Below are 12430 nucleotides of genomic sequence, written 5' to 3' on the forward strand. Positions count from 1 at the left end.
AGCCTGTTTACAATAAAATTTAACAAAACATTTCACGGTTTACTACGTTAAGAAATTTATTCAAGTATTGCTGCCTAGTTTCCATAATTGTCAAGTGTTCTTTTTTCAGACGATATATTGGATTGTTGTTACAAATATTTATTTGTCCACAACCGCACTAGCGTGGACTATTGACAGATCCTTGAAATTGAAATCAAATAATCGGCTTTAGTTTTACAGCCAGATCATCTCTACCTCCTGACATCCAAGCTCTTGCTCCTTGCATTGCTGAAATGTTTTCTTTGAGAAAGAATGGGGGTAGGGGGTGTTGAATTCACTGGAAGGTCGACAATGCTTGTGTGAAGTGTACTCCAGTTTATGATAAGCCCGGGGGTACTCCTCGAAAAATTGGGTGGGGGTGTGCGGCCCGCTTCTCAAAACCCTTGTCCTATCTAAGATCAAAATATGCGATTTTCTACCCTATTTCTGGCTTGACCAAAAATTCAATATTCTATTTATGACCTGACCCTTACATCAATACCCTGTTTCAGACCTGCGTTATAATTAGTACCCTAGTTCAGACCGATGTTAAGGGCATTTTGAAGGCCTTTTGTTGATGGTCTTATTGATGATGATGAAAAAGTAGCTTCTTTTAAGAAATTATATCCAATTCAAGACTAGAGTGCAAAAAACTCGCCGTATTTGAGGCCGAAATGGCCAAAATTGATACCCTCTTTATGACCAAAACGGCTAAAATACCATATACGCTTTGGAGCTGCACATAGCTATATAACCCATATAGGGAAGTACCTCCCCTCCGGGAGATAAGACGACCTACATGGTGTGATGTTCAATCCTTGCTTTATATTGTATTGTTTACAAAATGCCTTCAGTGAGCAGCAATGTTGGCTCGGTTGTTGGTGACCAATTGTTTAAAATGTCTTTTTGTTCTCAGGCGGTGGAGACACTGTTGGACCACCTTGAACTCGATAAAAGAAGTTATCGTCTTGGTCTGAGCCAGGTAAGACAAAATCTAAAGATGCGTTTGTTTAGGAGGGGGGAGTTTGCTTTTAACAACAAAGTGTATCTTGAGAAATGTGTTGGTAATGGCTCAGTTATGAGCCAAACATCTCGGAAAAAGAATTGTGTGTGCGCTCTCTCAACAGGGGCTGAAACTATGAGATCTTTACCACTGAGCTACAGGTGACAAGTGTGAGCTAGGCCACACACATACCTATGTTCAGATATGTTAAACATTCAAGGTTTAAATAATTACCATCATTCCTTATCTTTTTTTTTTTTTGTTTCATCGCTCTTACCACCCCTTCCGTGCACCCCTGTTTCTCCCTCTCCCTCCCCTCCCTTTTAACCTGAAGTTCTTAAATGGCTTTTGAAGGAACCCATCGAAGTGCACAGAAGTTAGGAAAAGTGTTAGAGACGAACCGTTAACCAACTGGGGCGGGTAGAACTGAAAACAAAAACTTCTGCGAGCATTGTACCATCCTAAAAAAGTACGGATGCGAGACCCCCTGAAAAGCCCCGCAGAGCATAAAAAACAAAGCTGACGTAATTGTCACCGTGTTAAAAAGTTATTGTTCAAGGGTACGGTTGTTTAAAATCGTGGAAAGCCGCGCCCGGCAGATAAAATTTCGAAGCCGTTACAAATTGATATTATTTTGAACTGTTCGTATTATGCGTATCAGCATGAAATCACCTGTTTTCCAGCCTGTAACATTGCAATAACAGGACGGGCTCCAGCAGAGTTTTATTCTTATGGCTTGGCTTAATCCTTTTCTTTGTACGACGCTTTTGTTGTTTACAATGCGTTAAGTCAAGATTAGATTGTTATTTTTCTGTGAGCAAAGAGTTTCTGCCGACAGTGAGATTATAAACGCATTTGACGATCGACCTGTTTTGAAAGACAGTTCGTGCCGTTTGGGCTCGTGCCTGTTTAATCGCTTTTTTACTGAAAATTTGGACATTGAAGGTAACAAAGGTTTGTGGTCATTTGTAATTATTTACGTACTGTTGAATTTGTTGACATAAGTTGCTTGATTGGAGTTTCAAGCCTACCATTATTTACTTAATTTTCATTCGTTCTGGCCTCGTTTTGTCGATCGTTTCCAAACCTTTCGCTCGGAATGGACATTTTTAGTCTTTTATTGCCTTCTCGTCGTTTTTGTCTATTTCTGCGAGCCGTCATTTCATGTGTTTGCGATGATTTCGCGGCCATGTTCAATCGGTTTGTTTACAAAGTTAATCAAACTTGTGTCGGTCCACAAGCGATGTGTGAAATGAAATGGCTGCTTAAAATCTCATTCTTGCAGAAGTTGGCTTTATTTGAGTCAGCTAAGAATTAAACCGGCCATCTTCTTAGACATAAACACTTGTTTGACAGTGTCCTTGACTGTTCACGCAACAAAAGAGAACTTATTTATTGATCAATCGATTAATTCAAGTCAACTTAATCGTTAAATTACAATTTATTTGATGTCTTGTGGTGTAGTGGATAAATGTCGAGTGAACTGCGTACGAATTTCTGTCGTCGACTTCTGATCAAGATGAAAGACCATTGTCTTTGGTTTATCGCAAATCCTTCGTCTCGACAATGATTATATTAAAGCACATAGCCGCGAGGATGCTAAGCTCTCCGTGTTATGAAGAGTCTTTTGGGCTTTATCTCTCCAATGTGTTCGATGAAGCGAGCTACGCCGTTACTGAACTTTGTGTGCACCAAAGGCCTCTTATATACGCCTCTTGTGAATGCCTTCTCTGTACTAAATATTCTTTGTCACGGTGTAACTTCAAGTCTAGCCCGTTTTGCTCTGTCGAAGATGCAGACAATCAGGATTAGTTGCTAGAGTGCTTGATTGTCAATGCGGGCTTTAGTATGAGAAGGTCAATTTAAAAACAAACAAACAAACCAATGGTGTGTTGTCAGAAGAGTCGGCAAGGATCGAGACTCTGGTTTTCAAACGAAAAGACTTTTTTCAGATTCTTGAAGTAATAAAGGGATTATCTGTTCACGTATTCAGCAGAGCTCAAATTCTGATTTCTCTTTGGCCTTCACCTGTTCGCCTCTCTTTCTATAGAAGGCAGGCTTAGAGAACGTAGGCCCGTCCCTCGAAACTTTGTTGTCAATTTAGCACTGAATTTAGCAGAATGAATCCAAGTCCGTCTCAGTCTTTCCCATTTTTTAGCCATTCATGTAGATTTTGGATTGCTGTTACCTCTTTGTCGACGTCCTATCTTAGTAAACAATTTTTATGAGATAACACAACCTAACCAATCAGAGTGAACGGGTGGGTTTTGCAACCAATCAGTAACAAGATGACTTGACGCCATGCGTTCGTTTTCCCGCGCTTAGCAAGATTCACCTGTTTTCGTTTTGTGTTTTGATTCCTCCACCATGTATTTCTACGTTTGTTATAATTTTGGTGTAGGTTTTACAAACGTTCGAAGGTAGACATCTTTTGCTTTCATCTGGTTGGTTTTTGCTGAAAAAAGGTGTCTTCCTTATGTCCTAACGGTCGCTTCAAGTAATCTTATCATTGTTGCTGTAATACTTATGTTTTTGAGGTTAGCGGAGTCGTGTTGAAAACACATGATAATGTCCCCAGAATTTTCTCTCTTTAAAGCAATGTATTTTTTATTCCTCGAGCTAAGGTAACTGTGGTTTGTATTTTTTTTATCAGATCTTCTTCCGTGCTGGAACTCTCGCTCAGTTGGAGGACGCCAGAGACGAGAAGACAACTGGCACTATAGTAGAACTACAGGCTTTCTGTCGGGGATTCTTAGCGAGAAGAAACTATAAAAAACTACAGGTAAGCTTCCATTTGTACTGAATCCCACGTTCAGCATAGATTGGACACATTGGACACGATGTAGCTCAATATTTGGTTCCCAAAACTCGTGCACGTGCGCAAACTTAGCCAGTTGGAAGGAGACTGTTTTTCTCAACTCTTTCCTTGCTTTCCATTGGTTATAGGTTTTCCCGCGCTTTCGTCAGTTTTAGGTATTTACCCGCGCTTGGCATATGTTACAGGTTTTCCGGCGCTTGCAACTGGCTAGGTATTTTCCCGCCCTTAGAGACGGTTACATGTTTCCCGCTCTTGCCGATGGTTGGACGTTTTCCCGCGCTTTTTGGTGGTGGTTTCCTTCTTTGCGTGCTCCCAGTGGTTACATCGTTTAAAGTAATAACAACACTTCACACTGTTTTTGTTTGCCCTTAGGTTCAGTGTACAGCTATCCGTTGCATTCAAAAGAACATCAGGTTTTTCCTGGCAGTTAACAACTGGCCCTGGTGGAGATTATATACCAAGGTATCAGATAGGTGAAGTTATTTCAAAAGTCTCCCTTGCAATAATCTGATTTTCTTTGCAGGTCATTTATTCTTTCCAATTCTTTTAGTTGAAAGTAGTAATTCACTGACTTTGCTTTAGTTACGAGGTCACTTGGTTGCTGGTTTATTTGCGCAAAAACAAGTTATTTCTCTTAACACCCGTTTGTCCCCATAACCTGTTTTTTTTTTGTATGATCTGGGGCAGGTTCTTCCGTTGTTAGATGTTCATCGAACCGAGGAAGAACTCAAGAGCAAGTCGGTAAGGATGATGTTAACATGAAAACGCTTCAAATGTTTTCCGTCCACGCTACGCCGGAGGAATTTTAAAGCGCAACCTTAACCGGTCATTTTGGATTTGTGTTTGAGGAAAACTCGGTCAGGGAAATTCCATGATTATCGTGACGCTATCGGTTTCGAAAAGCTGGTTTTCAGAATGTCTTCCATTCACACGAAAACGCAAAGCGGGCGTTTTCAAATTCATTCGGCTTGAAGAGCGTTTTCAAGAAGCTCCGTTTTCGTGACAGATTTTTATGGACAGTAGGCCTAACTGTAGAAATAAAGCTGCGCTTTCAAATTTCTCCGGCGTAGTGTGGACGAGGCCAAAGATACAAGATGTAAAATGGCCATGGCACACCAATTGCATGCATTTCCCGCCCTCTGAGTCACCAATTCTATGCCTTTCCCGCGCTTGGCATGGATTGCGTGCGCGTGTGTTTTTTTGGTCGAGTTTTGATTGGTTCATTGCGTCATTTATGTTGTTATGATTGGCTAACTGTGTAACTCTGGTTTTGTTTTTACCATAGTCACTTGAAGACCATTCTGCTGTCGCTCGCTCGCTAATATGACTTTCGTTGAAGGCAACATGATGCCATTTAATTGATTTTTTTTCTTTTCTAGGGAGAGGTCGACACTTTGAAATTAAAATTAGCAAGACTAGAACGAGAAAAGAAAGAATTAGAGGAAGCGAACGAGAAACTTCAACAAAAGGTACATATGACGAGTTATACATCCATACAGTACAGTGTAGAACCCCGAAAGAACCTACAACCCGGTATAAATTTAAGCAAATTGACCATCGTATCTGAGAATTACCTTATATATGTAAAGTAAAGTAAAGTAAAATATTATTTAAACAGGGTAGCCCGTTCAGCTCAAAGGCTGGTATCCATAGGGGCCCTGTAGAGCTTGACGTTACTTCAAACGGCAAACGACAAAAATGAAACTCTTGCCGTCTGTCTTCAGCTGTCTGTACAGTAGAGTGAAAATATTTGTATTTGCGGTGAATAGTAGAAGACATTTTTCTATTTTTGTGTGATTTATTTAAGGATTACAGGAAAAGAATAAAAAATCAGAGGTAATCTTTGCCGTCTGCCGTAGACGTTATACTTAAACTCTCTTGTAACATCAGGTTAAAAATACAAAATTTATTTACACAGATGAAAACTTTACAACTATACGTTGAAAACTATAACTACTTGTATGAGTCGAAACGAAATAACGAGTTAGGAATGTAGAGTTTTTAATATTTGTAAAAGGAATATTTGACTACATTGTCTTAAGGGATATTGAATATTTCAATTTATCAAGCTCAATATTTTATTGTCTGAGCCGCGGTTTTCTCGTCACGAGAATGTTTCAGTGATAATTGCCTTCTTGCCGCTGTGTCAGTTCCCAGTACAATCATGAACAGTGTTTTACAGTCAACTTAAGAAGTTTGTCTTTCAGTGCTTGTTTATTTGTTCCTGTGTGGTCTGCTTGAAACCTTGTACTATTGATCCCAGACGTCTGTTGAAATGGCTTTTATTTCAGGCCGTTGCACGCACCACTGGTTTCATTCACGGATACCAAAAATTGATCACGTTATCACGAATTTTATGATCGTGTGATGAGTGAATCTCCTGCCGTCGGGGAAGGTGCTTCACAGTTTGTTTGCAAGTTTGTTACGTTTCGCACTTTGTAGCAACTGAAGATACAAATCAAGATATGTTACAGAGACGAGTGCGAACGATGGAAAATCCATTGCAGGGGTAAGATTTGCCTCGAACTTGATACTTTTGAGGAATTTGCTACAGCGGTGCTGCAAACTGTAGCCAAGAGATGTTTGTCATCACGTGATCACTTTTTTCAATCCGCGGCTGCAACCAACGGTACGTGCAACGGCCTGAAAAAAAGCCATTTCAACAGACGTCTGGGATCAATAGTGACAACATTACTGTGATCGCATGCTCACAACAAATCCTGATTTAATTTTAAGTGACCTCTTTATAGCCTATATAGAAATATTAATTCTCCTTGCTCACTGACACTCAATGCTTGTCATCCAGTTATGAGAATTTCGTGGTAGATCAAGACAGTAGCCCTGGTGTATGAGTTTCCTTATTCTCACCACCTGCCTGGTTGACATTGCAATTGTAGCTGAAAGAGAAATTAGATTTTCATTTGTTCTTGATTCGGATATTTTTCCAACAAACTTTCTCCTAGAAAGGATAATAAATGGTTTAACATTTCAGCTTTTTGAAACTTATCACATGACATGTTTCTCAGATGTTTACTTCTGTTAATGCATTTTCGTTAAAGAAAAAACAAATTGAAGGCAGGCTAGTTCCCATCCTTGTTATCTTCATGTTTTAAAAAGTAACAAAATCCTTCAATTTTTGTGTAAGAAAATTTGACAGCAATGTTATTATTTCCTTTCAGTAACGACGTTTTAAATCGTCTAAATAAAATCACTGTTTTTTCCATCTTCAAATGAATTGCTATTGAAACGAATTTGAATATTTTTCATCTACAAACTGTTGTTCTGTCAAACATTTGTCTTCGAGGATAATGGATTAACTGAAACCTACCTCTCTAGACCTACACAGCTTGATTGAAGAGTGCATATCAATTTTCTTCCAAAAAAATTAAAAAAATAGGACGTTACCTTACGTGATATGCAGGGAATGTTTCATCAGTGTCATTTGTCTTAATGAAGCGATGTCAAGAATGAAGCAACTGAAATTATTCAGTTTCTTCTTTTGCAATCAGTCTCAAACTTCTCAAATCTTTACCACGCATCCTCATCTTTCCACTTTATTCTTTCCTCCTAAATGTTTTTCTACCGAATTGAACTATTTCTTTAAGGTTTTCTTCTATTTGAAGACGGTCCTGTTTCATCCTAAAACATTTCTTGTCTACATCGTGACAAAACTCCTTTCAAAGAGGGGCTTGTAAAATTGGTCATATCTTTAAATTAATCGATTTTTAATCAGGTAATTAATTCCCAAATTAGTCAAGGTCTCACTTCTCTACACAATATTGTTACACTGTCAAACAGATCCTGGATGACTCGTGAAAAAAAAAAAATCATTAACCAAAGGATATCGAGTTGATATACTACTAATTTCTCTAAACTAACTTCTAAAGAAATGAAAGACAATTGGTAAGGAGAATTGCTATCTCCAGCTTGCAACTGAAAACTATCATCTGGATCTTTACATGTGACACATTTGGTTGTATTTGACTTTTGGTCTCGGTCAGTGTTGTGTTTCATTTCCACAGTACTTAGGAATAACATTTACATATAGTGCATTCGTTGTTGGCATTCTTGAAATACCCCATGCGGGGAGGAAAATTAGTCTGCGTCGAATAAATCGTCTTCGTTTTAGTTCAATTAGCACAAGTTGTTTTCACTCCGGGATTCGAGGAGATGTTATTGAAGGTGTAGAATTATCGACGAGATTATGAGGGTCTGTAAGCGTAGTTTTGTACTGAGCCTAGCTGTTTGTACACTGCATTTGATAACGTTTGGAATTTTCCACAGGTAACCGAACTATCAGCGGCTCTTGCCGACGAAAGAGAAACCGCCAGCCATGCCAGTGAAATGCTTGAAGGCGAATCAATGGAGAGAATGAGATTGGAACGGCAAATGCAGGAACTACAGGTTAATAGTTTGCAATTGAAACGATAGACTGAACTCGCTGACTGCAACTCCGTAACAGTGAGCAAGCCCTGTCGACCAAATGTTTCTCTCATTGTGATTGTTAAGGCTAATGTTTTTGACAATAATGATATACTTAAATGCAATATAAACACTTGAATGAACTTCCTTTGCGGTGTTCCGCAGAACTGTTGTTTTATCCGAGGCATCCAGCGTTGGGTTTTCCTGGCACACTCCTGCCTTCTCTATCGCCAACAAATTGGTTGAATCACGAACTTATGTTAACGTTAGACTCCTTGTCTTATCATGTTTAACAGGCATTGATAAGGAAATGATCTGGATAATGGACTCTGTCCCCCTGTCCCTTTTCGGGCTCAAAATGCTAAAAGATAACTGCAATTATCTAAGATCTGATCGTTAATCCCGTTAAACCACGATTTTATTGAATGCTATTGATGAAAGAAGCGATTTTTCTGATAAAGTGATGTGATAGATAACAGTATTGGGGATTTGGGAGCTGGCCCACTGGAGATTTGACACCACATTTTCGTGGTTCGTGGTTTCAGAATCCTCACAACTGATATTTGTCAATTAATCTGGTTTCTGGTGTGCAATGTGGGAATTCAATAACTTAATTACTCTCACGTTCAGTTTTTGACCTCAGCTTATTTGGCACCAGGGTTGTTTGCTATGTGTTATGATTTCCCCAGTGATGTATGTGTCAGGGGAATTCCTTCTGTTAACGTAGGAATGCTTGATTTGCGGTGCAAAAAAAACTTCCCTGAAAAAACGAAAGACAATTTTGAGACTTTTGAATAGCGTGACTTGTGTTAGACGATCGCGTGACATGATCGCGTGACGGGTGAAATCTCGATAGCCCCGTCCGGGTGTCTGGAGCCGGTTATAAGGCGATTACGGTACATAAAGTTCATTTCCGGTTCCCATAAATGACAAGTACTTTCGCGGAAACTGTTTTTCTTTTCATCAGGAAAGAAATTCCAGTTTATTAAGCTTTCATTGTTTCGTCGTTCTGACGTGAAATTTCAGCGGGAGTTATCTTGAGTCCATCCTGTTTGAACGACATGATTTATTAGCTTGTCCAAAGAAAACAAAATCGGATAACTTTGTGATCTGACCCTGTTAAGATTTCCGGTGTTTTTTATGAGTACTTTACGTAAATCCTTTCAGACAAAATCCTGACCGTGAGAACTCGGGTTTGAGATTGAAAGAAACACGCAAGCCTCCTAAAGGTCGGGCTGAAAAAAAAATAGTCTCCGGGAAAATTTGGCGTTTCTGTAGTGTAACAAGACAGGTGTATACTTGCACGGTTTGTCGCGACATCGCTCAGAAACACGCGACGTTTGCCTGGTCACGCGAGGTTATTGGCCAAAAATCTGTAAGAAGTCGAAGGAACTGAATCTGTGTTGGGTAATTTACGGATCGCATTTGGAAGTAGGAAGCAGCTTACTCCGACAAGATGATTACTGTATGGAGTGTTGGAAAGGTGAATCGCTTTTCTTCGTGCTGCGGAGATTAGTGGAATTGCTCAATTCTATTTTCATATTCATAACCTTGAGCTGTTTCGTTTGTGTTTTCGATGGCAAATGCAAAAAGCCTTTTACTACATGTTAATTCAATGCCTGATTTTAGTAGGCCTGGTGTTGACGTTCGAGGGAACTGAAGATTGCCTTAATTGTGGCTGAGAAAGAAGATGCTTCGCAATCGAATGAATCGAATGCGTCTTCTAAGGAGGTCCTCCAGAACGGGTCTGGGGCCCGTTTCTCGAAAGCCCCGGAAACTTTTCGGGTCCGTAAAGCCATTTTTACTAGTAGTTCATCTCTATCTAAAAACGGAGACGTGTATACGCCTGAAACTTCTTGTATGAAGGGAACTTCTGCTCATATTAAGAATATGTAAATAAAACAGCTCTGTAATCGCAAGGTTCGAAATTTTGTTATGGCTTTCCGGGGGCCTGTTTCTCGAAAGCACCGGAAACTTTTCGGGTCCGTTAAGCCATAGCAAAATCTCGAACCTTACGATTACCGAGCTGTTTTATTCACATATTCTTAATATGAAGAGAGGTTTCCTTTATACAAGAAGTTTCAGACGTATACACTTCACCGTCTTTAGATACAGATGAACTAAAATGGCTTTACGGGCCAGAAAAGTTTCCGGGTCTTTCGAGAAACGGGCCCCGGCTCATTTTGCACGAAGTGATTGATAAACTGTTTGGTTTTTAACTTGGTTTCTGTCGATGAAAACAAGCTTGCTTGACTAAGAACAGATTTCTGTTACTGGGCATTCGTTGGCTAAGACGGTTTTCAAGAAAGGCGATGAAAATTAAACTAAAATAAACCGCAAATTGACTAATGTTTATTTAAGTATTCGTGTTTTCTGTGTAAGCAGCACCTTGACTGAACTCACATCAAAAACTACGCGACGTATTCAAATCTTAAAACGTTTTCAAGTGTTGAAGGAAATTGTCGAATCTTAGGTTTGCCGCATGTCATTCATTTTTTGTTCATATACACCACTGAATTCTCTCAAGAAATACCGTAAGAAACTTAAGGCAACGTGTATTGAGAATTAATATGTTGAACTTAGGATTTAAAGGCTGGTGTTTGTGTTGTTATAGGAGTCCCTGGAGGACGTGAAGAAGAGAAAGGACAAGCTGGAAGTAGAACTTCTCGAAGCGAGAGCTCTGAGTGTGTCTGCGACGAGAAATGTCGAGAGACTAGAGAGATACGAAGGCGAAGGAGCTTCCGAAGACGAGGAAGAAGGTAAATTAAGATCGGGTTGGCTTGGAATTGTTCGGAGGAGAAAGGTAAATTAAGATCGGGTTGGCTTGGAATTGTTCGGAGGAGAAAGGTAAATTAAGATCGGGTTGGCTTGGAATTGTTCGGAGGAGAGAGGTAAATTAAGATCGGGTTGGCTCGCAGTTGTTCAGAGGAGAAAGGTAAATTAAGATCGGGTTGGCTCGCAATTGTTCGGAGGAGAAAGGTAAATTACGATCGGGTTGGCTCGGAATTGCTCGGACAGTTGGGCTGTTAACCTGCGGGGAGCAGGGATTGCGCGTGATTAGAGCGTTCGCCTCCCACCAATTCCATTACGGCCCCGTGCCATATGTGGGTTGAGTTTGTTGTTGGTTCTCGCCTTGCTCCGAGGGTTTTTCTCTGGTTTTCCTCCCTCCACAAAAACCAACATCTCCAAATTCCAATTTGAGCAGGATAGAGGACCTGGATGAAAACCAGCTAAGGCTGATGTGGCTTCCTCTCTAAATATTGTTATTTATTTCATTTATTTTACCGTGACTGTAATATTTTCACTCTCGAGGCAAGAGACTGAGCCCACGGTTTCGGTGCTCAGGGGCGTTGATAAGCAACATAAAGTCTCTCAACTGGTATTTTCTGTTTTAAAAACACACAATTCTGATGCGTTTCCCTCTGTCTTTTACACTAAAAGTAAACGTTTTAAAGCAGACTGGCCGGTCTGTCATGAATAGTGTGTCTGATGGGATAATATTACTTCGAAAAGCTCACATTGATACTTCCAATTTCCCATAATTCATTTTGTTTGCCCCCCAAATTTTGCGTAAACTATTGTTGTGAAATGCTCTTGGGAGGTCTGCATATTCCCAAGAGTATTTCACAACAATAATTTATGCAAAATTTGGGGGCAAACAGAGTGAATTATGGGGAAATGAAAAATAGAGAATTTGTTCTACCCGGACTAAAAGGAATAAGTCTAAATGATTTTGTTGATCCCTTGCTTTCTAAGTCTGTAACAATTACTGGAATTCTCGGAGTAGTATTTATCAATAGTCAGTTTTACAATGAGGGATGCTTTTAATGTTCTGTTGCTGCAGAGTCGTTTTATCGCGAGAGATACATTCAGGCGTCTAAAGAACATGAACAGCTCAGGAAGAAATTGCAAAGTCAGGCCGAGCAAGAGATAGAACAGCTCACCAGTCAGAAACGACTGCTGGAAAGAAAGGTAAATACGACAATTATCACACGACTTGCACACGTGATGTTATAGAAAATTGGCCCTTGCTTCACTGAAGCAGGGCTTCAGTTGACGGATATTTTATGACCGGCACGAACTGGTTCTGACAGAGCCAGGTAAATTAAGGTCAATAATGACAATGTGATAACTCACGTATTGATTGGGCAGGGGGATCGTTGTTAAAT

The 12430-nt window shown here is 39.9% G+C and overlaps 1 protein-coding gene across 1 annotated transcript in view; it reads left to right on the top strand.

Moving 5' to 3' along the window:
- LOC110066937 (unconventional myosin-XVIIIa-like) overlaps nucleotides 1-12430 on the top strand; it is a 41536-nt gene that overhangs the window by 19245 nt on the left and 9861 nt on the right. Inside the window, exons 17-24 of the mRNA XM_089279246.1 lie at nucleotides 935-1000; nucleotides 3675-3803; nucleotides 4212-4301; nucleotides 4527-4580; nucleotides 5219-5308; nucleotides 8124-8243; nucleotides 10876-11020; nucleotides 12106-12233. Coding sequence (XP_089135372.1) covers nucleotides 935-1000; nucleotides 3675-3803; nucleotides 4212-4301; nucleotides 4527-4580; nucleotides 5219-5308; nucleotides 8124-8243; nucleotides 10876-11020; nucleotides 12106-12233 — 822 coding nt within the window. The remainder of the gene's footprint in view (nucleotides 1-934; nucleotides 1001-3674; nucleotides 3804-4211; nucleotides 4302-4526; nucleotides 4581-5218; nucleotides 5309-8123; nucleotides 8244-10875; nucleotides 11021-12105; nucleotides 12234-12430) is intronic.

Source organism: Orbicella faveolata, unplaced genomic scaffold, assembly GCF_042242905.1.
Source record: "Orbicella faveolata isolate gen_17 unplaced genomic scaffold, um_ofav_v1 contig_47, whole genome shotgun sequence".
In the NCBI taxonomy this organism is placed as follows: domain Eukaryota; kingdom Metazoa; phylum Cnidaria; class Anthozoa; order Scleractinia; family Merulinidae; genus Orbicella; species Orbicella faveolata.